Source organism: Malaclemys terrapin, chromosome 3, assembly GCF_027887155.1.
Source record: "Malaclemys terrapin pileata isolate rMalTer1 chromosome 3, rMalTer1.hap1, whole genome shotgun sequence".
NCBI lineage: Eukaryota > Metazoa > Chordata > Testudines > Emydidae > Malaclemys > Malaclemys terrapin.
In genome coordinates, this window is record NC_071507.1 from 25,729,047 (window position 1) to 25,752,494 (window position 23,448).

The window sequence follows — 23,448 nt, forward strand, 5'->3', positions numbered from 1 at the left end:
CTGCAATGAAAAAAGGCTCTAGCAAGGGGAATCATAGAATATCAGGGTTGGAAGGGACCTCAGGAGGTCATCTAGTCCAACACCCTGCTCAAAGCAGGTCCAATCCCCAACTAAATCATCCCAGCCAGGGCTTTGTCAAGCCTGACCTTAAAAACCTCTAAGGAAGGAGATTCCACCACCTCCCTAGGTAACCCATTCCAGTGCTTCACCACCCTCCAAGTGAAAAAGTTTTTCCTAATATCCAACCTAAACCTCCCTGACTGCAACTTGAAACCATTACTCCTTATTCTGTCATCTACTACCACTGAGAACAGTCTAGATCCATCCTTTTCGGAACCCCCCTTAGTTGAAAGCAGCTATCAGATCCCCCCCTCATTCTTCTCTTCTGCAGACTAAAATAATCCCAGTTCCCTCGGCCTCTCCTTATAAGTCATGTGCTCCAACCCCCTAATAATTTTTGTTGTCCTCCGCTGGACTCTTTCCAATTTTTCCACATCCTCCCTGTAGTGAGGGGACCAAAACTGGACGCAATACTCCAGGTGTGGCCTCACCAGTGCCGAATAGAGGGGAATAATCAGTTCCCTATCTGCTTGCAATGCTCCTACTAATACAGCCCAATATGCCGTTGTCCTTCTTGGCAACAAGGGCACAGTGTTGACTCATATCCAGCTTCTCGGCCACTGTAATCTCTAGGTCCTTTTCTGCAGAACTGCTGCCTAGCCACTCGGTCCCTAGTCTGTAGCAGTGCATGGGCTTCTTCGGTCCTTGTTGAACCTCATCAGATTTCTTTTGGCCCAATCCTCTAATTTGTCTAGGTCCTTCTGTATCCTCTCCCTACCCTCCAGCATATCTACCACTCCTCCCAGTTTAGTGTCATCTGCAAACTTGCTGAGGGTGCAATTCATCCCATGCTCCAGATCATTAATGAAGATATTGAACAAAACTGGCCCCAGGACTGACCCTTGGGGCACTCTGCTTGATACCGGCTGCCAACTAGACATGGAACCATTGACTACTACCCCTTGAGCCCAACGATATAGCCAACTTTCTATCCACCTTATAATCCATTCATCCAGCCGATACTTCTTTAACTTGCTGGCAAGAATACTATGGGAGACCGTATCAAAAGCTTTGCTAAAGTCAAGGAATAACACATCCACTGCTTTCCCCTCATCCACAGAGCCAGTAACCTCATCATAGAAGGCAATTATTTTAGTCAGGCATGACTTGCCCTGGGTGAATGCATGCTGACTGTTCCTGATCACTTTCCTCTCCTCTAAGTGCTTCAAAATTCATAGATTCTAGGACTGGAAGGGACCTTGAGAGGTCATCGAGTCCAGTCCCCTGCCTTCCTGGCAGGACCAAATACTGTCTAGACCATCCCTGATAGACATTTATCTAACCTACTCTTAAATATCTCCAGAGATGGAGATTCCACAACCTCCATAGGCAATTTATTCCAGTGTTTAACCACCCTGACAGTTAGGAACTTTTTCCTAATGTCCAACCTAGACCTCCCTTGCTGCAGTTTAAGCCCATTGCTTCTTGTTCTATCCTTAGAGGCTAAGGTGAACAAGTTTTCTCCCTCCTCCTTATGACACCCTTTTAGATACCTGAAAACTGCTATCATGTCCCCTCTCAGTCTTCTCTTTTCCAAACTAAACAAACCCAATTCTTTCAGCCTTCCTTCATAGGTCATGTTCTCAAGACCTTTCATCATTCTTGTTGCTCTTCTCTGGACCCTCTCCAAAATTGATTCCTTGAGAAACTGCTCCATGATTTTTCCAAGGACTAAGGTGAGGCTGACTAGCCTGTAGTTTTCCAGATCCTCCTCCTTCCTTTTTTTAAAGATGGGCACTACATTAGCTTTTTTCCAGTCATCCAGGACCTTCCCCGATCACCATGAGTTTTCAAAGATAATGGCCAATGGCTCTGCAATCACATCCACCAACTCCTTTAGTACCCTCGGATGCAATGCATCTGGCCCCATGGACTTGTGCTCGTCCGCCTTTTCTAAATAGTCCTAAACTAGCTTTTTCCTCAGAGGGCTGGTCACCTCCTCCCCATACTGTGCTGCCCGGTGCAGTACTCTGGGAGCTGACCTTGTTGTGAAGATAGAGGCAAAAAAACATCGATTACATTAGCTTTTTCCACAGTCTCTGTCACTAGTTTGTCTCCCCATTTCAGTAATGGGCCCACACTTTCCCTGATCATCATCTTGTTGCTAACATACCTGTAGAAACCCTTCTTGTTATTCTGAACATCCCTTGCTAGCAGCAACTCCAAGTGTGATTTGGCCTTCACCTTGGCCTTGATTTGGTCTTCACCTGTCCTGACTCGCCCTGCAGCTCAAGGAACTGAAGCCTCCTCTTCATGACTCAGCTGGGTCACTACGTGGTTACCCCTTCTAGCGCTTACTCAGAGTCCTTCCACACAGTCTCAGGCAGTCTTCTCCAGCACTGTCCTGATGGTGCCACTTCCCCAGTGGCCAGTATGGCAACCCAGGCCCACCCAATGCTCCAGGTTCCAGTCTAGGGACCCTGTACTGGGCAACTATGGTATGCTTTTCCTCAGCCCTTGTTGTTCCTTCCCTGGACTCCTTCTTACAGCTTCTAGTCATCCCCCCCTTTGGTTGTACCAGCTCAAACTCCCTCCCCCCAAGGAGTAAGTGTAAGTCATATAAAAAATGGAAACTAGGACAGATTACAAAGGATGAATATAGGCAAACAACACAAGAATGCAGGGGCAAGATTAGAAAGGCAAAGGCACAAAATGAGCTCAAACTAGCTACAGGAATAAAGGGAAACAAGAAGACTTTTTATCAATACATTAGAAGGAAGAGGAAGACCAAAGACAGGGTAGGTCTACTGCTCAGTGAAGGGGGAGAAACAGTAACAGGAAACTTGGAAATGGCAGAGATGCTTAATGACTTCTTTATTTCGGTCTTCACTGAGAAGTCTGAAGGAATGCCGAACATAGTGAATGCTAATGGGAAGGGGATAGGTTTAGCAGATAAAATAAAAAAAAAGAACAAGTTAAAAATCACTGAGAAAAGTTAGATGCCTGCAAGTCACCAGGGCCTGATGAAATGCATCCTAGAATACTCAAGGAGCTAATAGAGGAGGTATCTGAACCTCTAGGTATTATCTTTGGAAAATCATGGGAGACGGGAAATATTCCCGAAGACTGGAAAAGGGCAAATATAGTGCCCATCTATAAAAAGGGAAATAAAAACAACCCAGGAAACTACAGACCAGTTAGTTTAACTTCTGTGCCAGGGAAGATAATGGAGCAAGTAATTAAGGAAATCATCTGCAAACACTTGGAAGGTGGTAAGGTGATAGGGAACAGCCAGCATGGATTTGTAAAGAACAAATCATGTCAAACCAATCTGATAGCTTTCTTCGATAGGATAACGAGTCTTGTGGATAAGGGAGAAGCTCTGGATGTGGTATACCTAGACTTTAGTAAGGCATTTGATATGATCTCGCATTATATTCTTATCAATAAACTAGGCAAATACAATTTAGATGGGGCTACTATAAGGTGGGTGCATAACTGGCTGGATAACCGTACTCAGAGAGTTGTTATTAATGGTTCCCAATCTGCTGGAAAGGCGTAACGAGTGGGGTACCGCAGGGGTCTGTTTTGGGACCGGCTCTGTTCAATATCTTCATTAACGACTTAGCTATTGGCATAGAAAGTGCGCTTATTAAGTTTGCGGATGATACCAAACTGGAAGGGATTGCAACTGCTTTGGAGGACAGGGTCATAGTTCAAAATGATCTGGACAAATTGGAGAAATGGTCTGAGGTAAACAGGATGAAGTTTAACAAAGACAAATGCAAAGTGCTCCACTTAGGAAGTAAAAATCAGTTTTACACATACAGAATGGGAAGAGACTGTCTAGGAAGGAGTACAGCAGAAAGGGATCTAGGGGTTATAGTGGACCACAAGCTAAATATGAGTTAACAGTGTGATGCTGTTGCAAAAAAAGCAAACATGATTCTGGGATGTATTAACAGGTGTGTTGTGAGCAAGACACGAGAAGTCATTCTTCCACTCTACTCTGCTCTGGTTAGGCCTCAACTGGAGTATTGTGTCCAGTTCTGGGCACCGCATTTCAAGAAAGATGTGGAGAAATTGGAAAGGGTCCAGAGAAGAGCAACAAGAATGATGAAAGGTCTTGAGAACATGACCTATGAAGGAAGGCTGAAAGAATTGGGTTTGTTTAGTTTGGAAAAGAGAAGACTGAGAGGGGACATGATAGCAGTTTTCAGGTATCTAAAAGGGTGTCATAAGGAGGAGGGAGAAAACTTGTTCACCTTAGCCTCTAAGGATAGAACAAGAAGCAATGGGGTTAAACTGCAGCAAGGGAGGTCTAGGTTGGACATTAGGAAAAAGTTCCTAACTGTCAGGGTGGTTAAACACTGGAATAAATTGCCTGCGGAGGTTGTGGAATCTCCATCTCTGGAGATATTTAAGAGTAGGTTAGATAAATGTCTATCAGGGATAGTCTAGACAGTATTTGGTCCTGCCATGCGGACAGGGGACTGGACTCGATGACCTCTCGAGGTCCCTTCCAGTCCTAGAATCTATGAATCTATGAAACACACCTCTCTTCTCCCAGGGAGTGATTGCAAATTACTTCCCTTCAGTCCCCCTTCTGCTACCAGATCCTGGGCTTTATACAAGTCCTTCCTGTTCTTACCCAGCTGAGCCTCATTTAATCAACTCCTGCTCTCTGGTCCTCCTCCAGGTGCAATCCTTTCAAGCCCTGTGTGGGGTAGACCCCCCCATCAAAGGGGGCTAAATATGTATGTACACTACATGCTGCTAAAAGAAGTATGCAGTGTAGATGTACACAAATACTTTAACTGACACTACAAACAGACAAGATAGAAGATGAAAAGTAGAAAAACATCAACCACAATTTGTGATCAATTCCATAAAGCTGAAGAAAGCAACTGGTAGCAGCAGGCCACCTCAGTACAGCTTTAGGGACTTCATTAAGCCAATTTATAATTGTTTATTTTGTGTATACTGAGTTTATTTCGATTTACAAAACAAGTTTTGTAAAATTTCATAAAATCATAGCACTGTAGGGATGGAAGCGATCTTGAGAAGTCATCGAGTCCAGACTTCTGTGCTGAGGCAGAATGAAGTATTATTATTAATTATTATTATTATCCCTGACGGGTGTTTGTCTAACCTGTTCTTAAAAACCACAATCTCTCTTGGAAGTGTATTCCAGAGCTTAATAATAAGTTTTTCCTAATAACTAATCTGAATCTCCCTTACTGCAAATTAAGCCCATTACTTCTTGTCCTACCTCCAGTGGGCATAGAGAACATTTGATCACAGTCCTCTTTAGCCATAAAATATTTGAAGACTGTTATAAGGTCCCCCTTCAGTCTTCTTTTCTCAAGACTATACATGTCTATTTTTATTAACCTTTCCTCATAAGTCAGGTTTTCTAAACCTATTATAATTTTGTTGTTCTCCTCTTGACTCTCTCCAATTTGTCCAATTTCTGTTATAAAAGAATAGATCTGTTAATAAATAAAATAATTGTAAAATAGGATAAAGGAACTCTCTGTGCTTCAGATGAATTAGTGTTGTGAAGATTCCAGATGCCTGGAATAATCATGGAAGGTAGGACCTTGGTCATGTAGCAATTGAAAACACAGGTCAAGTGTGCAGCGATTGTGACGTTTCAAAAAATCATCATGAATAATGCATGATTTTCTGTATTGAAGGCTATTTTTACAACAAAGGGGGCTAGATTTTTTATTTTTAGATTAAAGTTTATTTTAGGTGGGACAGAGTTTGTAATATTTGCCAGATCTTAAATACAAATTTATGGACTTGATCCAGCTCCATTGAAGTCAATGAGAATCTTTCCATTGACTTTAACACGTGTTAGATCAGGCCATATACAACATATGGAAAATAAAAGTAATAATTATAATATTTTCACTTCACCTCAGTAAGAATAATCATTTATGTTCATAGTCATCTCTGGATGAATTTTAAATATGTTTCCCCCCCTCCAGTTGGAAGGACTTGAGAATGAAATTAGCCAAGAGAAACAAAGTCTTCAGAATAGTCAAAATCTGAGCAAAGATCTGATGAAAGAAAAAGCACAACTTGAAAAATCCATTGAGACACTTCGAGAAAACTCAGAGAGACAGGCAAGTAACATAATCTTTGCAAGAAAAAGGACTAGTAACTTTTTTAATGAAAGGTTAAAATATCCTTGGCGTAAACAGTCACAAAAATCAGTGGAGCTGCAATTATGGACTCTGAAAACCTCAAAGATGAACTTTCTATATTTTCAAATAAAATGATGAGGTATTTTTTTCTTAAACTGCGTTTAGAATCTTTCAATAAGCCTTTTGCCATAGTTTGACTGGATGTTTGGATTTTTGGTATTATGCCTATTTCTAATATATTATATCTCTCAAGATGTTGTTTTGGGAAAAGAATCCATTCTTGGGTTAAATGGCTACCAGAAAGAGAGTGAAGCCACTAATGTATGTTGGTTTTGTATAATCTTAAAATAGACAAACTAATGTACTTGAAAATTTGTCTGTATTTACAGTTGATTGCATAACCATCACCTCTACACACACAATGTGTGTTATGTTACATGGTATATAATATAGTAGAATAAACCACAGCAGAACGTTAATTTTACCTTATATTAAAAAGGAAGTGATGTATAATGTAATCCATCTCCATCTGTCCTATCTCAGTAGGCTGCTGTTTATATATAGAAATAAATTATTTTTGGCATGGTACAGACCTAAATTTATAATTTTTTTTTTCAAATAATTAGATTAAAATATTGGAACAGGAGAATGAGCATTTGAATCAAACAGTAGCTGCTCTAAGGCAACGGTCCCAAATCAGTGCTGAAGCAAGAGTGAAAGACATTGAAAAAGAAAATAAAATCCTCCATGAATCTATCAAAGAGACCAGCAGTAAGCTAAATAAGATTGAATTTGAGAAAAAGCAAGTGAGGAAAGAACTGGAACATTATAAAGAGAAAGGAGAAAGAGCAGAAGAGCTTGAGAATGAGTTGCATCATCTTGAAAAGGAGAATGAGTTATTACAGAAAAAGATTACCAATTTAAAAATTACTTGTGAGAAGATAGAAGTCTTAGAGCAAGAAAACTCAGACCTGGAAGTGGAAAATAGAAAGTTGAAAAAAACTTTAGATAGCTTAAAAAACCTTACTTTTCAGTTAGAATCATTGGAGAAAGAGAATTCACAACTTGATGAAGAAAATTTAGAACTAAGAAGAACAGTTGAATCTTTGAAGTGTACAAGCATCAAGATGGCTCAATTACAGTTAGAAAATAAGGAATTGGAAAGTGAAAAGGAGCAACTTAAAAAAGGGTTGGACCTTATGAAAGCTTCATGTAAGAAAACAGAACGTTTGGAAGTCAGCTACCAAGGTTTAGATACAGAAAACCAAAGGCTACAGAAAGCATTAGAAAATAGTAACAAAAAGATTCAACAATTGGAAAGTGAACTACAAGATTTAGAGTCTGAAAACCAAACTCTGCAAAAGAATCTGGAAGAATTAAAAATCTCTAGTAAACGCCTAGAGCAATTAGAGAAGGAGAATAAGCTGTTGGAACAAGAGACTTCTCAGCTGGAAAAGGATAAGAAACAACTGGAAAAAGAGAATAAGAGACTCCGACAACAAGCAGAAATTAAAGACAGTACTTTAGAAGAGAACAATATAAAAATTAGTAATCTGGAAAAGGAAAACAAATCTCTATGTAAAGAAATAGGTATATTTAAAGAGTCTTGTGTACGTCTAAAAGAGCTAGAAAAAGAAAATAAAGAACTTGTGAAAAGAGCTACCATTGATAAGAAAACACTTGTCACATTACGAGAGGTAATTTGAAACTAATTTCTGTTTGTCTATTATCTATCGGACATAAATGTAATACAGCTAAGTGCTGCATGTCTATAATATCATAATAGCTTTTTTAACAGTTGTAACATACAGAAAATATGTCTACTAGTAATTTCTGAAAAAATCATGTTCCTATCTTGTTGTTTAAAAGGGAAGTTTAAAAGGGAAGTTGTGCAAAAAAAAAGGGGGTAAACAACTAAGATGAAATCAGACTTGTATTTAGGATATAATTTCTGATTTAACCAGATGTTAATAGTTGTGAGGAAGGAAGAAATTATATTAACAGGTTGTACAAGCTACATGTAATCATAGAAATTTAGTGCATAGACAGTTTCCAGAAACTAAGTCTGCATTATTAATTTAACATTTTAGATTGATTTTTTTTGTTTATTTTGCATAAGGATTTGGTGAATGAAAAACTGAAGACCCAGCAAATGAATAATGATCTTGAAAAACTTACCCATGAACTTGAAAAGATAGGTTTAAATAAAGAGCGCCTCTTGCATGATGAACAGAGCACAGATGACAGGTGAGAGTGCCTAGACCAGTTTGGGATAGTTTGACAAATGTTTGTTTTTCATTTGCAATAATAAAATGGGAGTACTTGCGGCACCTTAGAGACTAACAAATTTATTTGAGCATAAGTTTTTGTTGGCTACAGCCCACTTCTTGGGATGCATAGAATGGAACACACAGAAAGAAGATATTTATACATACAGAGAATATGAAAAGGTGAAAGTAGCCATACCGACTGTAAGAGGCCAATCAATTGAGATGAGCTGTTATCAGCAGGAGAAAAAAAACCTTTTAAGTGATAATCGAGATGACCCATAGAAGGTGTGAGGATAGTTAACATGGGGAAATAGATTCAATTAGTGTAATGACCCAACCATTCCCAGTCTCTGTTTAGACCTAAGTTAATTGTATCTAATTTGCATATTAATTCAAGTTCAGCAGTCTCTCTTTGGAGTCTGTTTTTGAAGTTTTTTTGTTGCAAAATTGCCACCTTCAAGTCTGTCACTGTGTGGTTAGAGAGGTTGAAGTGTTCTCCCACTGGTTTTTGAATGTTATGATTCCTAATGTCAGATTTGTGTCCATTTATTCTTTTGCATAGAGACTGTCTGGTTTGGCCAATGTATATGGCAGAGGGGCATTGCTGGCACATGATGGCATATATCATGTTGGTAGATCTACGGTTTTCTCCATATATCATTATTTTAAAAAAGACATTAAATAGAGTTAGGCCCACAATGGGAGTGTCTTTGAAAGTATTATAATATGGTAATAAATGTTCTTCTTCGAGTAGTGTCCCTATGGGTGCTTCACTGTAGATGTGTTTGCATCCCTGCACTGCTGATCAGAGACTTTTGGTAGCAGTGTCTGTTTGGCCTGCACATGTGCTGTCCCCCACCTGAGTTCTGCCATGAAGCTAACCAGCATCGCGCAGGCAAACCCTCCTTAGTTCCTTCTTAACCTCCCCATCTAGAGACGGAGTTTAGCTGTCCATTAGCAGATCATTAACTTCTAAAGACTTGCTACTTGTAAAAAAGGGGAAACTACTTCTTAGAGTTTCTTTTACATTTCTTTATTCTTTTATTTGTTTTAAAAAATCTTCAAACTTCGTTTTTTCTTCAACCCTAACCACCCCCTCCCATCTGGGGACTCGGTACCAGAGTGTATGCCTAAGGACCCACTGGCAGAGGCAAGGAAACATCGGTACTGATAGGGTAAGATAAAGATAGAGAATCTGCCTTGGGGAAGGCTCCTTTGGTATGGACATCAACATCAGTACCGTCTTTGGCACACCGGATGATCGTTCAGCCTGGACTGCATCTCCAACACCATCAATATAGTCATCCCGGCGCTGCCAACCACTATCGGTACCGATGCCTATGGCACCGCCAGACTTCTAATACTCAAGAGACCTTTCTGTGTCTGATGCACCAGACTCGCCTCTATTCAGGGCTGGAGCTCTGGTACCAAGTCCACCTCAACCTCCAGATTCACCTTCGACATCATACCATGCACCACCATTCTCGTGTGGGGAATCACACAGTGAGCAGGAGGATGTAGTCTCCCGTTGCTCCTCTCAGGCACCCTGTGGTACCCATTACCAATACGGACCTCAACCATACTCTCCCTGGTGTTGGCAGCCATGGTACCAAAAACCAGGACACTGCCCACCATCCCAGTGGCCTAACAGGGAGCCTTGCCAGGCATATAGACATTGTCCTGCATGGCCTATCAGGAGCCAATGAGATGCTCTCCTTCGGCCACTGCATCAGGGGTGTTCAAGGCCCCTGAACAGGTAAGGGAGGAACAAGAGGTTGATAGTCCAGGGTGTAGCCTCTTCCTCAATAACTTCTCATCTTCATCACCAGATGAGACAGTAATGCCCCGTCCACTGTTGTTGGCAGACAACTTCAAACTTTTTCAATAGCTAGCTCAAAGAGTGGCAGAGGCATTACAATTAACACTGCAGGAGGTGACCGTGTCACACCATAAACTGTTGGACATTTTACACTCCTTTGCCTCATCCACAATAGCCCTCCCTATCAATGAGGCTCTCTTGGATCCTGCTAAACTTATATGGCAGTCCCCTGTGTTGGTCCCGCCAACATGTAAGTGGGCCAATAAAAAATATTATGTATCACAAAAGACACAGAATTTCTCTTCTCTCACGTGCTCCCTAATTTGATCATTATGGACATGGTGAACTCTGGAGGCCAACATCATCACATGAAATCCACCCCCTACGATAGGGATTGGAAGTGCCTCAATCTCTTTAGGAGAAAGACTTATTCATCAGCCACTTTACAATTCCATATTGCAAATTATCAAGCCTTAATGGAAAAATACGATTATATCAACTATTAGAAATTCAATTCCTTTATTGAGCAGCTCCCAGATTCTCACAGGAACCAATTCAAACCCATCATTAATGACGCAACTGGTGACTAAGATGGCTCTCCAGTTAGCACTCGATGCAGCTGACACAGCGGCATGTTCCTTCTTCTTCGAGTGATTGTTCATGTCCATTCCAAGCAGGTGTGTGCGCGCCACGTGCACGCCAGATGGAAGATTTTACTATAGCAGCATCTGTAGGGTCGGCTTCGGCGCCCCCTGGAGTGCGCCTTCATGGCACTGTATATAGGGGCCAGCTGACCCCCCACCCCCTCAGTTCCTTCTTACCGCCGGTGACGGCTAGCTGGAACTTCGCTTGCTCTTCAGCAGTCGTGGCAGTGTTCTGTAGTTCTTGTAAATAGTTAATTAGTTAGTTGGTTGTTAGTGTTAGCCAGTTAGATATTAGTTGGGGGGTTTTCCCCAACTTTTTCGTCGCCCCGCTGGGGCATGCCCGGGTCCCCAGGGTTCAAACTCTGTCGGGACTGTGGGAAATTTATGCCGAAGAGTGACCCGCACTCTTTGTGCTTACGGTGCCTCGGAGAGACCCATCAAAGGGATAGGTGCACTATCTGCAGGACTTTTCGCCCCAGGACTCTCAAAGATAGAGAGCAGAGACTTAAAGTCCTCCTAATGAAGACGGCACTGTGGCCGCAATCGGATCCCGGGCTTTCCGAGCCAGCCCCCAGCACTTTATCCTCAGTGCGCAGTGCCCCGGCACCGGAGATAAGTTGTGAGGCCAAGGCCCCGAAACCCTGGCACCGGAGAGAGTCGGCGCATAAGAAACCATCTTCTACAAGACGCCGCTCTCCATCGCCAGTGCCGGTTAAAAAGAACAGGCCGCTGAAGGAACAATCTCCCCACCGGGACTCTAAAGGTCCGCCGCCGTCCACGAGTGTTACAGGACAACTCGCGCCGCAGACCCATCCAGCCATCCCGTTGACTCCCGCCCCGGAGAGGGCAAGGTCGAGTCTGGAACGGCATAGATCCCTGGACATGATGGACGAGGTGAGCCTCCCATCGACGCTGGAGGCGTTCGAGGCCGCATCAGACCTCTTGAGCCTCCCAGTGCCGGTGTAGCCGCACCGATGCAGAGAACCTCCGGCTACCGCTCGGCCCCATTACCACTCTAGGGGCAAACTGGCTATGCATTCACCACACTCTCCACGCGGCACCGCGTCAAAGGAACCGGTGCGAGCACCCCCTCCAGCAACAGTAGGTACCGCGCCTCCGATGTCCTCATATTCAGAGACTTCTGACTCAGAGGCGGACTCGTACCGCTCTAACAGATTGAGGAGCAGGTGATCATCCTCGTGTACGAGTGCTCAACCGTACCCACCGCAGTGGCACCAACAGCAGCAGTGGCAACCGCCCCCACAGTGGCCGTTCTGGACGCCATGGGCCTACCGTCAGTCAGTGGGTCAGGCGTACGGGCCCTGCTCATGAGCTGCTTCTGTTTCCTCAACGTCTGCGGCACCGCCGCTAATGCTGCCACCACCGGCACCGCCGTCTGACAGGAGTGTGCCACAAGGAGACACGGCACCCCCTGGTCAAACAACGGCACTGCCGGGGACTTTGCTCCCAACAGCGCAGGCACCATCCAGCACTCCTCGTAGTTCGGTGGCGACCCTGGTACCGGCCGCGGTGTCGCATCTTGAGCCCGCACCAGCCGCGCAGCCTGAGTACTGTGTGCCGCAGGCCCTCACAGAGGGAGACGTGGTAGATGAAGGGCCGCTGCATGGGACATCTTCCTCTTCATCTCCGGACGAGGCAGTAGCGGGAACTTCAGCGGCACCGGCCCTAGAGGACAATAGGATCCTCCAACAGCTCCTTACTCGAGCGGCCCAGAGCCTCTCGATACAGACTGAACAAATCGAGGTGGACGTAGATCCAGTGATTGACATTCTGGCCCCGTCAGGTCCGATTAGGGTAGCCCTACCTCTCATTAAGACCATTACGGACACAACCCGCACCTTATGGCAAACTCCAGCCTCATTGGCTCCTACGGCCAAAAGGACTAAGAGGCGATATTTTGTTCCTACCAAGGGGTATGAACATCTTTATACACCCCCCCACCGGACTCCCTAGTGGTAGATGCGGCCAACCAGAGGGAACGCCAGGGTTTCCAGGGGGCTACTCCTAAAAATAGAGAGGCTAAGAAGTTGGACCTGTTCGGGCATAAGGTAAATTCAATGGGGGGCCTGCAGTTGCGCATTGCCAATCAGCAAGCTATAGTGAGCCGGTATGGATACAATACATGCTCGGCTTTGTCTAGATTCACGGACCTCCTCCCACAGGACTCATGAACCGAGATTTCGGCCCTGGTTGATGAGGGAAGATTGATTACCCGTTCTTCCCTCCAGGCGGCCTTGGACGCGGCTGATTCAGCCTCACGCACGTTGGCGACTGGTGTGGTCATGAGGCGCGGGGCCTGGCTTCAAGTTTCCGGCCTCCCTCACGAGGTCCAACAAACGATCCAGGACCTGCCCTTTGAAGGGCCCATGCTCTTCTCAGAAGAGACTGATAAGAGGCTCCATAGCCTAAAGGATTCGCGTACCACCCTCCGTTCCTTAGGCCTACACACCCCTGTTACCCAGCATAGGCAGTTCAGGCCGCCGCAGGCCCCTCGACCGTACCAGCCTCAAAATCGAGGGGATGCCTCGCGCAGAAGGCCGAGAACGGGCAGGAGGAGGCAACAACAGCAGCCTTTCGGACAGTCATCTGCCCAACCAAGGCCTACGCAGGGGCCTAGACCACCATTTTGATGGCTTGGTTGAGGACGACCTCCCAGTCAGAACCATGGATCCATCCAACCTTACCTTTTCGTCACGTCTGTCCCCCTTCTATCGGGGGCCCAGATTACATCGGATGCTTGGGTGCTGCGCATGGTAGAGGAGGGATATTCTATCCAGTTCTCCTCCCTCCCGCCCCACCAGCCCCCCTCCCCGTCCCTCTTCAGGGACCCCTCTCACGAGCAACTTCTACTTCAAGAAGTTCAGCCACTCCTCGCTTCAGGGGCAGTGGAGGAGGTTCCACCGGAGCTATGGGGAAAGGGCTTCTACTCTCGTTATTTCTTAATTCCAAAAGCGAAAGGGGGCTTCAGACCTATTCTGGACTTGCGACGTCTCAACACGTTTGTGAAGAAACTCAAGTTCCGCATGGTCTCCCTGTCCTCCATCATTCCTTCCATGGATCCAGGAGACTGGTATGCCGCCCTCGACTTAAAGGACGCATACTTTCATATCGCAATAATCCCTCAGCACAGGCGTTACCTCAGGTGTCTTGTGGGCAACGCTCATCTTCAGTTTACGGTTCTGCCCTTTGGTCTGTCAGCAACCCTAAGTGTCTTCACGAAGTGCATGGCAGTCGTGGCAGCCTTCCTGCGCAGACACGGGATCCAGGTATTTCCCTACCTGGATGATTAGCTCATCAAGGGCAGGAACAAGGCACTAGTGGAGGCTCAGGTGGTCTTCATCAGGCAGACCTTCTGCTCACTCGACCTCTTACTCAACAAGGCCAAGTCCACACTGTCTCCAACTCAAAAAATTGAATTCATAGGAGCAGTTCTGGACTCGACACAAGCCAGGGCATATCTCCCAGAGGCCAGATTCCGAACTATATCCAACATCATTCTCGGCCTCCAAAGTTACCCTACCACCACAGTAAGAAGCTGCCTCAAATTACTAGGACACATGCAGCATGTACCTACGTGGTGAGACACGCCAGACTCAGACTGCGCCCACTCCAGTCTTGGTTGGCAGGGGTTTATCGGCCAGTCTGGGACTCCCTAGACTCAGTGGTGACGTTACCTCCGCCAGTGTTGGACTCCCTTCAATGGTGGCTAGACCCGCGGGTGGTCTGCACGGGGGTTCCTTTCTGGGACCCCGAACCTTCCCTATCCCTGGTAACGGACGCATCGGATCGGGGATGGGGTGCTCATCTGGGCCACCTCAGAACACAAGGTCGCGGGAGGATCTGTCACTGCACATCAATGTCAGGGAATTGCGAGCGGTACGCCTCGCATGCATAGCATTCAAGTCCCAGCTGGCAGGCAGGTGCGTTTCTGTCCTCACAGACAATACTCCAACGATGTTTTATATCAACAAACAGGGTGGTGCTTGCTCCTCTCCCCTTTGCCAGGAGGCCCTGGCATTATGGGACCTTTGCGTACAGAACATAATTCACCTGACAGCATCCTACCTCCCGGGCACGCACAACGCGCTCGCGGACACCCTCAGCCACTCGTTCCAGGGCCACGAGTGGTCTATCCGCTGGGATATAGTTCTCTCAATTTTCCGACTCTGGGGTCATCCCCAGGTGGACTTGTTTGCCTCCAACGAGAACAGGAAGTGTCGTCAATTCTGCTCCCTCATGGGATGCGTCACAGGTCCCTATCAGATGCTTTTCTCCTCTCTTGGGCAGACGGGCTGTTTTACGCTTTTCCCCTGATTCCCTTGATTCACAGGGTAATCCTCAAGGCCCGCAGGGATCACGCTCGACTCATCCTGATAGCTCCTGCGTGGCCGCGCCAGCACTGGTACACGTCTCTCCTACACATGTCTACGAGGGTTCCACTCAGGTTGCCCCTACTACTGGACTTGATCACGCAGGACCGCGGTCACCTTCTTCACTCGAACCTGGAGTCGCTCCACCTTACAGCTTGGATGCTCCATGGCTAAACCCAGTGAAGTTATGATGCTCTCATCAGGTCAGACAGGTCCTGTTGGACAGCAGGAAGCCCTCAACAAGGACCACGTACTTGGCCAAGTGGAAGCGCTTCCCCCTCTGGGCTACACAACGGGGTCAGGCCCCCTTGCTCATCCCGGTCTCTCTCATATTAGACTATTTGCTACATCTGAGACATCTGGACTAACTCTCTCCAACTCAGGCCGCACCCAGCGTTCCTACCTAAGGTGGTTTCCCCATTTCACGTGGATCAAGACATTTTTCTCCCTGTGTTTTATCCGAAACCGCACTCCTCGGCTAAGGAACACCGGCTACAGTCTCTGGATGTTCACAGGGCTCTCGGGTTCTATATAAAAAGGACGAGATCCTTCAGGAAGTCGACCCAACTTTTCGCCGCTGTGGCCGACAGTAGGAAAGGGCTCCCAGTCACGTCACAGCGAATCTCAGCTTCGATCAGAACCTGCATCCAGGAGTGCTACAGTCGGGCCAATATACCAGCCCCGCCTATCACGGCCCACTCCACGAGAGTACAGGCCTCTTCAGCCGCGTTCCTGGCCCACATCCCGACGCAGGAAATTTGTAGAGCGGCCACTTGGTCCTCAATCCACACCTTTACGGCGCACTACGCCATCACGCACCAACCCAGGGAGGATGCTGCATTTGGCCGCACGGTCCTCCAGTCTGCAGTGACCTCCGACCCCACCACCTAGACTCGGGCTTGTGAGTCACCTGCTTGGAATGGACATGAACAATCACTCGAAGAAGAAGAAACGGTTACTCACCTTCTTGTAACGGTTGTTCTTCGAGATGTGTTGTTCATGTCCATTCCAATACCCACCTTCCTACTCCTCTGTTGGAGTATCGGCAAGAAGGAACTGAGGAGGTGGGGGGTCGGCTGGCCCCTATATACAGCGCCATGAGGGCGCCACTCCAGGGGGCACCGGAGCTGACCCTATGGACGCTGCTATAGTAAAATCTTCCGGCTGGCATGCACGCGGCACGCACACACCTGCTTGGAATGGACATGAACAACACATCTCGAAGAACAACCGTTACAAGAAGGTGAGTAACCGTTTCTTCTCCTGTTCCATCATGAAGAGACGAGCCTTTTGGCTGCACTTATCGAGCTTCCCTAAAGAAGTACAAACCACCGTGGAAGACTTTCCCTTTGAAGGTACAAAATTGTTTGCAGACAAGATGGACGCTTCCCTCCACACACTGAAAGACTCCAGGGACTACTCCTTTAGTCGCTTGGAATTTACATACCTGGGCAGAAGAGAAAATATAGTCCTCAGCCCTCATTCAGACCCCGCTCATCACAATATTCAACCCAACACTTATGAGCCCCAAAGAAAAAAGTCTAGGTTCTCCAAATGGAAAGCTTTGGGCCCTCAATCTACTTCTTCCCAGCCATACACCTCAAAACAACAGGTTTGATGGGTTAGTTAAGGTGCCATCAGATCATTCCGTCCAATACCATCTAACACTGGACAACCTTTCTCACCTCCATGGATGCCATCTTGCCCTTTTCCGCAATGCCTGGGAAAGATAACTTTCGACAAATGGGTGCTGGAGATTATTTGAGATGGGTACTCCATTCATTTCAACTCCCTACCCCGCCCCCCCCCCAACACCCTTCCCCATCTCTCTTCAGGGACCCTTCTCATGAGAGCCTGTTACAACAAGAGATAGAACACCTCCTCAGTGTAGGAGCCATCGAACCAGTACCTCAACATCTAAGAGGGAAAGGCTTTTACTCTTGTCACTTCCTGATACCTAATAAAAAGGGAGATTTGGAGACCCATATTAGGCTCACAGCACTCAACAAATGTGTCAAGGCTCAGAAGTTCAAGATGGTCACTTTATTAATGATTATTCTAATGTTGGAACAGGGATACTGGTTTTCGGCCCTCAACATGCTTACTTCTTCTTCGAGTGCTTGTTCATGTCCATTCCATTGTAGGTGTGTGTGCTCGCCACATGCACCGGTGCCGGAAGTTTTTCCCTCAGCGGTATCTGTAGGGGACCAGCTCTGGCGGCCTCTGGAGTGGTGCCTGTATGGCGCGGTATGAGGGGCATCGCCGGCTCCCCCCACTCTCAGTTCCTTCTTACCACCAATGACAGTGCTGGAACATCTCTTGCTTTGGCAAGCCTTTTCGTTCTTAATCCGTTGAGACAAACTTTTTTCTGTAAATAGTTAAAAGTTGTTAGTAGTTTCCCTTAGTGTAGTTGGTTAGTCCCGGGCGGGACTCAGCCTAGGGACTGGGCATGCCCCAATCCCCAGGCTTCAAACCCTGTAATCGCTGCAAAAAAACAATGCCCATCAGTGATCCTCATAGTAGCTGTCTGAGGTGCCTGGGCGAGACCCATATCAGTGACAAGTGTTGGATCTGCAAGGGGTTCAAACCTTGGACAAAGAAGGAGCGAGACATATGTCTCTGGGTGCTCCTTCTGGAATCGGCACTGGCACTGGAGCCATCCTGTGGCTCTGCTCCTTGTACTGAGGCATCAGTACAGCGCACTCCACCGGTGCCATCTTCGGACTGATGCCGATTTCCTCTCTTTCCCTTCCCCCTCACCCCGCCCCCCCCCGCACCCGTTAGGAGGCAAAGAAAGACCGGGAGGGGACGATCTCTGACATCCTGTAAAGGAAAGGAGAGGGCCTGAGGGGAGCAAGGACCCGTGCAGGGCAGCTTCTCACCTCTGTACGGGAGTTAGGCCCTGGCTCAAGTCAAGCGGGTTAGCCCATCCCGAGACGCGCCTGCCACCCCAGACAGTGATGCAGGCCTCCGGCACCTGGATATGTCATCGACGCCCGAGGCGGTGCAGGATGTCTTACTATTACTGGTGCCGCCCACTCAGTGGACTGGCACCACTAAAGAAGCATGAAGCATCAATTGCTAGGCCACCATCGCAAATCTGCCAAATGCCATCGGTCTCCAGGAGCTCGGTGCAGGGACTCATCACCCTCTGACAGATCCCCGTTGCAGAGCTGGGATCGGCACTGTCGCAACCAGGACAAACGGTCAGCACCGTCCTGGTCTCTCAGACGTGATCCCTCTTCTTCAGACTCCGATACCAAACAGGGCTCCATACCAGCAGGCCAGGGCCCCGCACAAGGGTACCCACTCTGCAGGTGGCACCGCCTGTTGCATTGTGGCCCGAGAGACAGTGGCCTCCCCCTTGGAATCCTTGGGGGTTCCTGCAGTCCTCGCAAGGGCTCAGGTCAGCCTTCGGCGCCTCGGATAAACCATCAGCCACGGCCTCCCAACCGCCCCCGACGCAGAGGGCTCTGTGGAAAAGACCCCTCAGCTCTACCCAGCTCCCATGGAGGAACCGAGCAGATTTTGGAGGCGGCAGATCCTCTGGTACCAGCTTCCTCCTTGTCGCCGCCTGATGAGGTGATTACAGGGCCTCTCATCCAGTCCCTCAGGGTGATACTAAGACCCATCAGGAACTGCTAAGAAGGGTTGCCTCGAACTTGGGGCTTCATGCTGAGGAGCTCGAGGAACCCTCGGACTCCCTATTTGATGTCCCTGTTGGATGTCCCAGCCAGGGTGGCGTTGCCCTTGCATGAGGGGGTGGCAAAGATCAACAAGTCTCTGTGGCAGACCCCCTCATCGCTCCCCCCTATTTCAAAAAAGGCAGAACACAAGTACTATGTGCCTGCTAAAGCTCCTGAGGATCTTTACACACACCCTGCCCCAAGCTCCCTAGTGGTCTCCGTGGTTAATGAGCAGGAAAGGCAAGGCCAGCCAGGCTCCACCCCGAAAAATAAAGACTCGAAGAGGTTCGATTTGTTTGGAAGAAAGATTTATTCGTCCTCGAGTGTCCAGCTGTTATGCTTATAAGAAGCACACGGGATCTTTTTCAAGGGAAAAGGCAATATGCCACATTTATTGAAGATACAACAATTACCATATGCATTCAATTACAGCACACACAGACACACACACTATCCCACCAGTCGATGTTATAGTTACCAGTCCAGAGTCTGCATCAACCTAGTGGCAAGCTAGATTGATCACCGATAGGGAGGAGCCGGATTTCATCGGGTTGCGACACGATACTCCAGGGAAGTCTTGGCAGGACGAACCCAAAGTTTCATGGCTAGGCATCCTGTTTATATAGTGATTTTCCTTCATTGGGACCAATGAGTTTTGCACCATCATGGTGTAATCAATTGTTGTTTGACGAATGCTTGTTTTCTTAAATTGTCCTTCTCAATCTTACATCAGGTTCCTCAGGGAGTTATCTCAAGAAGTTGAAATTCTGCATGGTCTCCCTGGCTTCCATCATTCCCCCCTGGATCCGGGAAACTGGTACGCTGCCCTTGATTTGAAAGATGCATACTTCCATGTGTCAATATTCCAGGGACACGGATGATTCCTGCGCTTCACAGTGAGTCCCGCTCACTACCAGTTCGCAGTGCTCCCATTCGGCCTGGCTACAGCTCCGAGGGTGTTTACCAAATGCATGGCGGTGGTAGTGGCCTTCCTCAGGCGGCGAGGTATCCAGGTTTACCCATACCTCGACGACTGGCTCATCAAGGGTCTCATCTAGGTCTCAGGTCCAACACAATATCTCAGTGCTGCAGCTCATGTGCTGTGCTGTGCTCTGGGCCTGTTAATAAACGAGGAAAAATCAATGTTAGTCCCGGTGCATAAAATTAATTGGAACAGTCCTCGACTCCACCCGTGCCAGAGCATTTCTGCTGCAAGACAGATTAGAGACAATGGCAGGTCTCATTGCCAGCATCTCTACGTATCCCCTCACCATGGCCTGGGTCTGCACAATCTACACCCCGCCCAGAGACCATCTGGACAAGATTGTCATGATTCCACCAAAGGTACTTGTCTCTCTGCAGTGGTGGACCAATCCAAAGGTGGTCCTGGAATGAGTTCCGTTTCAGAGTCCCAACCCTTGGTATCTCTGATATTGGATGCCTCCGACCTCGGCTGGGGAGCGCATCTCGGCACATTGCAGACCCAAGGGACACGGTCCCCAGAGGAGCTGCGGAGTCTTCCTGCCTTACCTTTCCAGTCAAAGTGCACATATACTCACAGACAACACAGCCTCAATGTTTTACATCAACAGGCAAGGGGAAGCTCGCTTGTTGGCCATCTGTAAGGAAGCACTTCGTTTGTGGGACTTTTGCATTCAGCACGACGTCCACCTGGAGGCATCGCACCTCTGCGGCATCTGGAAAGCACTGGCGGATCACCTCAGCAGGTCCTTTTTCTCTTCCCACGTGTGGTCCCTTCACCTGCAGGTTGTCCAGGTGCTCTTCCAAAGGTGGGGGGCTCCCCGAATGGACCTGTTGCCACCAGGCAGAACAGGAAGTGCCAGCACTTCTGCTCTCTCCGGGATCTAGCCAGGGACTCTCTTTCCGATGCTTTCCTTCTGTCATGGGAGGGGGATCTGATGTACTCATTCCTGCCAATTCTGCTGGTCAGCAGGGTCCTAGCAAAAGTCAAAAGAGACAAGGCAAGGGTAATCATGATTGCCCTTGTGTGGCCTCGCAAGCACTGGTTCGGCACACTCATGAACCTAGCCGTGGCACCCCCATTGCCACTACCCAGCCGTCCGGATCTCCTGGTGCAAGACCACGGACAGCTCCTGCATCCGAACCTTCCCTCTCTCTACCTCACGGCTTGGTGGCTGAACCTAGAGGAAAGGGCCTGCTCCAGCCAGGTACAGCAGGTCCTCTCGGAAAGCAGAGCAACTTACTTGGCGAAGTGGAAGCAATTCTCCTGCTTGGTGGAGGAGCATGGCATCTCCCCGACACGGTCGTCTGTGCAGTACATCCTCAATTACCTGTTCTACCTTAAGCAACAAGGCCTCGCGCTTTCCTCCATCAAGGTGCATGTGGCAGCCATATTAGCTTTCCACCAGAAGGTTCAGGGCAAATCGGTGTTCTCACATGACATGTCCATTTGGTTCCTGAAAGGACTAGAGCGGCTCTTCCCACTGGTCTGGGTGTGATTCCACAATGGGACCTCAACTGTGTCCTCTCGAGGCTCACAGGGCCTCTCTTTGAGCCACTGGCCTCCTGCTTCCTTTCACACCTGTCATGGAAGGTAGCTTTCCTTGTAGCCATTACCTCAGGAAAGTGAGTTTCCGAGATTAAAGCTGTCACTTCAGAGCCCCATTACACCGTTCTCTACAAGGTTAAGGTCCAGCTGCGAGCCGACCCCACATTCCTGCCCCAGGTGGTGTCTCACTTCATGTTAACCAGGATATCTTTCTCCCGATTCTCTGTCCAAAGTCGAACTTAACTGTGGAGGACAGGCTGCTGCACACCTTAGACATCTGGAGCACCCTAGCCTTCTACCTGGCGCGCACCAAGGCCTTCTGCAAGTCGACCCAACTTTTTATCATGACCGCGGACAGGATGAAAGGCCTATCGGTGTCCTCGCAGAGGATCTCTAACCAGATCACCTTGTGTATCCAGACCTGTTATGAGTTGGCGTGGTCCAAGCCACCACCTGTACTAAAGGCCCACTTGACCAGGGCACAAGCGTCCTCGGTGGTCTTTCTAGCGCATGTCCCCATCCAGGACATCTGCAGAGCTGCCACGTGGTCATCAGTACACATGTTCATGATGCATTATGCCATCACCCAGCAAGCCAGGGATGATGCTGGATTCTGCAGAGCTGTGTTGCAGTCGACACGTCCATGAAGTCCTACCCATGTCTGGTAACAGAGGGGTAGCCGTGTTAGTCTGAATCTGTAAAAAGCAACAGAGGGTCCTGTGGCATCTTTAAGACTAACAGAAGTATTGGAGCATAAGCTTTCATGGGTGAATGCCCACTTCGTCAGACACAAGTCTGGTGACACTGCTTGGGAGTCACCTACAATGGAATGGACATGAACAAGCAATCGAAGAAGAAAAGACAGTTACCTGTTTTGTAACTGGTGTTCTTCTAGATGTGTTGCTCATGTCCATTCCATGACCCACCCTCCTTCCCCACTGTCAGAGTTTCCAGGAAGAAGGAACTGAGGGTGGGGGAGCCAACAACGCCCCTTATACCATGCCATATAGATGCCACTCCAGAGGGCTCCAGAGCCAGTCCCCTATGGATACCGCTGAGGGGAAAACTTCCAGCACCGGTGCATGTGGCGAGCACACAAACCTACAATGGAATGGACATGAGCAACGCATCTTGAAGAACACCAGTTATGAAACAGGTAACTGTCTTTTCCATATTTCAGACATACTGTGTCACAGACAATACCTCAGATTCACACTAGGCCAAGAGCATTACCAGTACGAAGTACTCCCTTTTGGCCTCTCATTGGCCCCCAGAGTATACTCTAAGATCCTCTCTGTAGCGGCAGCCCACTTATGTTCCCAGGCCATCGTGATCTACCTTTACCTGGATGGTTGTCTTCTCAGGGCACCATCCTTTGATGAACCCAAATGAGTTACGGATACGATTTTGGATTTATTCAGAAGTCTGGGTCTACAAATCAACATACAAAAGTCGACATTAACACTGGTACAGAGACTAGAATTCATAGGAGCCAATCTCGACTCTGCCCGCGTGAGCGCGCTCCTCCCACACACAGATACCTTAGTCTCCCATGCTTATAGACAGTGCAAACCAGCCCTTAAATATCGACCAGACACTGCCTTCATCTTCTGGGGCACATGGCCACAGGCACATTTGTGATAGCTCACGCCAGACTTCGCATGAGATGCCTTCAGTCATGGTTTAGCTAGGTTTACAGACCAAACAAAGACAGCCTAGACAAACCACTGTTTCTGCCCACCAAGATCAAACAATCCTTGAATGGGTGGAAGGACCCAGAAAACGTCTGCACGGGAATCCCATTTGCACAGACTCGCTCATCACTTCTTCTTACCACTGACACGTCATTCCCCACAGATAACTCTTCCACTGACATTGTTACAAATAATGCCC

The 23,448-nt window shown here is 47.6% G+C and overlaps 1 protein-coding gene across 9 annotated transcripts in view; it reads left to right on the top strand.

Moving 5' to 3' along the window:
* Positions 1–23,448, top strand: part of CCDC88A (coiled-coil domain containing 88A) — a 364,297-nt gene that overhangs the window by 252,046 nt on the left and 88,803 nt on the right. For all 9 annotated transcript variants that reach the window (XM_054023155.1, XM_054023156.1, XM_054023161.1 and 6 more), the window contains 3 exons: positions 6,057–6,194; positions 6,842–7,912; positions 8,335–8,462. In XM_054023155.1, the coding sequence (XP_053879130.1) occupies positions 6,057–6,194; positions 6,842–7,912; positions 8,335–8,462 (1,337 nt within the window). The remainder of the gene's footprint in view (positions 1–6,056; positions 6,195–6,841; positions 7,913–8,334; positions 8,463–23,448) is intronic.